The sequence below is a fragment of the Penaeus japonicus genome, unplaced genomic scaffold (genome assembly GCF_977035675.1).
Source record: "Penaeus japonicus unplaced genomic scaffold, GWHDUDI00000001_assembly GWHDUDI00000002, whole genome shotgun sequence".
Taxonomy (NCBI): Eukaryota; Metazoa; Arthropoda; class Malacostraca; order Decapoda; family Penaeidae; genus Penaeus; species Penaeus japonicus.
In genome coordinates this window covers 35,511,345-35,516,344 of record NW_028234404.1, presented here as the reverse complement: position 1 = coordinate 35,516,344, position 5,000 = coordinate 35,511,345, and the positions used below count along the sequence as shown (strand labels likewise).

At 38.3% G+C, this 5,000-nt stretch overlaps 1 protein-coding gene across 1 annotated transcript in view; it reads right to left on the bottom strand.

Annotated features, from left to right (window-relative positions):
• Nucleotides 1–132: 132 nt before the first annotated feature.
• The window catches only part of LOC122251948 (uncharacterized), a 12,149-nt gene continuing 7,281 nt past the window's right edge, over nucleotides 133–5,000 (bottom strand). Inside the window, exons 8-12 of the mRNA XM_043014200.2 lie at nucleotides 4,544–4,676; nucleotides 3,775–3,922; nucleotides 3,367–3,484; nucleotides 2,959–3,182; nucleotides 133–2,178 (exon numbers count right to left, since the gene is read on the bottom strand). Coding sequence (XP_042870134.2) covers nucleotides 2,082–2,178; nucleotides 2,959–3,182; nucleotides 3,367–3,484; nucleotides 3,775–3,922; nucleotides 4,544–4,676 — 720 coding nt within the window. The 3' untranslated portion in view covers nucleotides 133–2,081. The remainder of the gene's footprint in view (nucleotides 2,179–2,958; nucleotides 3,183–3,366; nucleotides 3,485–3,774; nucleotides 3,923–4,543; nucleotides 4,677–5,000) is intronic.

Genomic DNA, 5,000 nt, shown 5'->3' with positions numbered 1-5,000 from the left:
GACAAAAAAGTGAATATCAAACACACATTTTCAAAGATCTGGCTTGACTGTGTTTATAACATACCATAGACACCAATATAAGAACCAATAGAAGTATTTCTCATATGACAGGTGTTTCAATAACACAAGATATTCTTCTAGTATATATGTATATATTTATATATATTTTTTATAATCTGAAAAACCTTACTTTTCAGGAAGGTTGATCCACAAATATCACATTTTCTATGTCAACACTCTAAATGATATTAGATCCCATTTAAAAAATTATCTAAGGAACTGATGTTAGGAAGATATAATCCAGTTTGTTAACAAGCTCTCAATTTTGCACCGACTGATGCATTCTTCCTGATTATTCTATGAAGTTAAAATGACCAAAAACAAACAAATCATGATCTTTTCCAAGAAGCAATATCCATTTACATTTCTGTAAAATAATTTTAAAAGGATCCAAATATAACTCTCAAAATGACAGTTTCTTTCATCTTTGTTTTATTTCTGTCTGATATGTGTGTATATAAGTTACATCTATAAAACTTTATAAAAAGCATCACTGGAGTGTCTGCTTACATAACATTAACATTCACTGTCAGACAAAAAAATCAGAGCCTCTTTAAAATAATGGCCATACAATATATTCTCATACTTATTCATTGCCCTCAAAAAGAAAAGAATCAAATATAAATCATAAAAGTATATTGAACAAGAAATGAAAGTGCTCATTAAACTCCACAACTCTTAAAGTCCCACCAATGCATAAGCTATTCCACAGTCATCATTAAAAAGGAAGAAGCGTACTTCTACTAACAATCTACTAGAAATTGCAAGGGTGCACATCGGCAAGCACCTATTTCAGGTGTGGACAATTTTTTCCCCCCTTAGTATTATGTATACTTGTCACAACCATTTGCTTCAGTATCGTAAGACTAGTCAAGGTCTTGTCAGTATGTCTGTCAGGAAAGGAGGAATCAAGAACAAGAGGCATCCCAAGCAGCCCATTGGAGCATACAAGAAAATCAGAGAGAAATACATACTTTGTACATATTGAGAGAGAGAAAGAGAATAAACTAGAGAGTGAGAGAGAAACATGGGCGAGACAGATCAGTAGATAGCGAGTCAGACAGACTTCAAAAAAGATATACAATAATTAAAATCAAGTCACACCATCAGGAAAAAAGAGAAAGAGTGACTAAAAGAGGAGAACGCTGCAGTTTTACAGGCGACCCTGCAGACATTCACCTCCATGACACTAAGATAGAAAAGAGAGAACCTTAAAAAGAAACTTATAAAATAACCACCGTAAAATGTTCACCAACACCTCCACATCATCAGCTGTCTTATAGGCTTTGTTCTGACATGTTGGGGTGATTTTATAACAACACCATAGTCTTCATTCTTTATACATATACACAACCATACGTGAGCTCCAAAGTTTGAACTGTACCCAACCAAAGAACCTTTTTTCATTAGCTCAAATTTTTTTGTCTACCTATTCAGTTTTGGAGGGTCAAAAGGTAGAGTGGTGACTGTCCTCTGCATATGTCCTTCCATCTGAGTGAAAACCCCTCTGAGACTGAGAGCTGAGTGAGCAACTACCATCTGTTACATGGAAGGGATAAAACAGAACTTGTGGGGAAGGCACAATACATATGTTGCATGTTGTGTTAAATCATGCTGAACTTCTCTGAAAATGCGATTGTATGGTAACGACATATGTGGAAACTCCCTCAGCACCACCTGTGTGTTAGAATAATTCACGCTATATATATGTATATATATATATGTAAGTTCTAAGTGAATATTTAAAATCAAGACGGCACAATTCCAATTCACAAAAATTATACACAAATTTATTTTCCATCAGGATACTCCCCTCTGTTGGTAAATGATAATAACAAAAAAAGGATCTATAAAAATAAAAATAAATAAAAATATGAAATGAAAAGATATATCACCAAAAAAATCTTCAATAAAATATAAAAATATTTAAAAAAGCTAATACCACCGCATAAAATAAAAATACCCAGTACATATTGACCAGGAATTTGATCAACTTGATAAAAATGCAGTCAGTTGGGGTCCTATCCATTCAGGGATGACTGGATAGCACTCCTCTGCTGCGACTGTCTGCGGCGCAAGCTCTCGCGCAGGGAGGAGGGGATGCTCGACAGGAATTCTCTGCAGGTGGAAGGAAAAACACTTTTTCACTTATTGTGGGCCTTCAGAGTGTAAATCTGATAGTATCATACTGTAATGATGAGACAGAGAGAGACAAAGAGAGGGGAAGAGAGAGAGAGAGAGAGAGAGAGAGAGAGAGAGAGAGAGAGAGAGAGAGAGAGAGAGAGAGAGAGAGAGAGAGAGAGAGAGAGAGAGAGAGAGAGAGAGAGAGAGAGAGAGAGAGAGAGAGAGAGAGAGAGAGAGAAAAGAGAAGAGAAGGAGAGAGAGAGAGAGAAAGAGAGAGAGAGAGAGAGAGAGAGAGAGAGAGAGAGAGAGAGAGAGAGAGAGAGAGAGAAGAGGAGAGAGAGAGAGAGAGAGAGAGAGAGAGAGAGAGAGAGAAAAAGAGAGAGAGAGAGAGAGAAGAGAGAGAAAAGAGAAAGAGAGAGAGAGAGAGAAGGAGAGAAGAGAGAGAGAGAGAGAGAGACAGAGAGAGAGAGAGAGAGAGAGAGAGAGAGAGACAGAGAGAGAGACAGAAAGAGAGAGAGAGAGACAGAAAGAGAGAGAGAGAGACAGAAAGAGAGAGAAAGACAGAGAAAGAGAGAGAGAAAGACAGAGAAAGATAGAGAGAAAGCAAGAAAGATAGAGAGAAAGCAAGAAAGATAGAGAAAGAGAGAGAGAAAGCAAGAAAGACAGAAAGAGAGAGAGAAAGCAAGAAAGACTGAGAAAGAGAGAACCATACAAAGCAAGACAAAGAGACAGACCCAGAACCCCCTTTCCAGTTAACCCAACCACCTGCCTCACCTAAAGCTATGTGACTTGCTGTTGTCCTGTGTGGGTGAGAGCACAGTTCGGTCAGACCTGCGGCTGGGAGAGTTCCGCTCAGTTAAGTGGGTCTCAGAGTGGGCCTGTGTCGACAGCTGGATCTGCTGCGTAAGCTGATGCAGTTGTAGGTCCAGGGCTGTGATGTCGCCGATGCTGCGGCTGGGGCCTTTTGCCTCGAACCGCGACTCCACCTCTGCGCTCACCTATGGAGGGGGCAGAAACAAGAGAGTTAGGAGAGAGAGAGGGGAGTGTGGTGAGAGATTGAACAGAAGCTTTTGTAAATTTAAGGAATATCCAAGGACAGAAAATAAATGGTACATCCTCATCAAATAAATGCTCGATGTTCAGAAAACTCTAAGAGTGAAACTTTAGGAGAAAATCCCTCACCTGCATGAGGTCCTGGAGTGAGAGTTCCTTCCGAATGGACTTGTTCGCTGGGGGGAGCCGAGCCACGTCCAGCTTCATGATGTTCTCCAAGGTGTTTCGGAGAAGGCCTAGGCTTTTCCTAGTTATGAATTGGATGTAGTAAATCTATGTTTCTGTGACAAGTTGTTATGCATTCTGGTACATAATTAAACTGATGATGCAGGGAGTGCCTGTACATTTGCAGTCCACTATCAATGGGTTAAACATGATAATATCAATATTGGGATTGCCTCTCTCCTTACATAATTTCTAATACAAATTGTAAATACACAATACTTATCACTCAACACTAAATACCTAATGTCCTAAATACTTAACAACCTATTCCCAACACAAGATTCTCAATACACAGCAGACCTTGTTACTTACCAGAGGGGGTCATCTTCCGTGACCGAGAAAACGTAGTGGGTCATGTAATAGATGTTTGCTACGAGGTGCGAACACTGTGCCTGGACTACCACTGTGGTCAGTAGAGCTGTCAGTTCTTCCTTGGTTAACTCTAGCTCTGGTTCTCCTTCTGCAATGAATGAAGAAGAAAAAAGTCAATGTCTCATCAAATTTGTGATATTACTGTGGGTATCTTTTTTTATAATGGGAGAATAATAATCATCAATTGGTCCTGAAATACAGTGCAGTTATCTATCATATCTAAAATGTGGGAGACAAACATGGTATTTGCCAGAGATTGGAAGGCAATATTTCAAGAAATGCCAGTAAGAAACATTTTTTCTCTCCAAGAACATCAAACTCTTTCTCTTTCCAAAGTTCTAAATCTAAACCTCTCAGCAATTTGCTCCCATGCATCAAAGTAACTTCAAATCCCATTCTGAATGAAAAATATGAGCAGTTTATAAGATGCTAGAATGATACCTCTCCTACATCCAAGATCAGGTCCAAAAACAATAATCTTTTACGATATGCCTGGCACATAGGTTGCTTTTTTTCTATATGGCACTGTCATTTGCTTCTGTCTAATAATATCACTATTCTCTCTAAATTTAGATATACCTTGTTTTTGAGTAAGCTGACACTGCTGAAGTGTTAAGCAGGTAATTTTTGCAAATAGTACAAACCCATGAATACGCACATAATCCAAAAGCACACTAAACTCGAAACCGCATGACAGCTTATTCAATACCTTGATCTTTATACTGGTGCAGAGTGACCCGAGCCTCCTTAGCCTGTGCTTGGATGAGCTCGATGGTGGAGTTGACGCACTGCAGCCTACCAACGGCGCTCTCTACGCTTGCCAAGGAAGCTAGCTCGACAACCTGCGACAGGGAAATCACGCTGAACTTTGCATAGCTCTCACAAAAATTGAAAATAAATCAATAAATGAAAATGATGCTCTATGCAGTATAAACAAAAATAAAATTAAAAGCTGAACATAAAATCCACTGTATACAATATAATCATAAATAATATCTATAGCTTAACACAAAACCCATGGTCTTGTATGTTGAATACAGTACAAAAATATAAAATAGAAATAGCTTAACTTGAAACCTGCAATGTTGTATGCTGTATACAATATAAATATCTATAACATCAAACATATAACTCATAATGCTGTGTGCTGTATGGTATATATATAT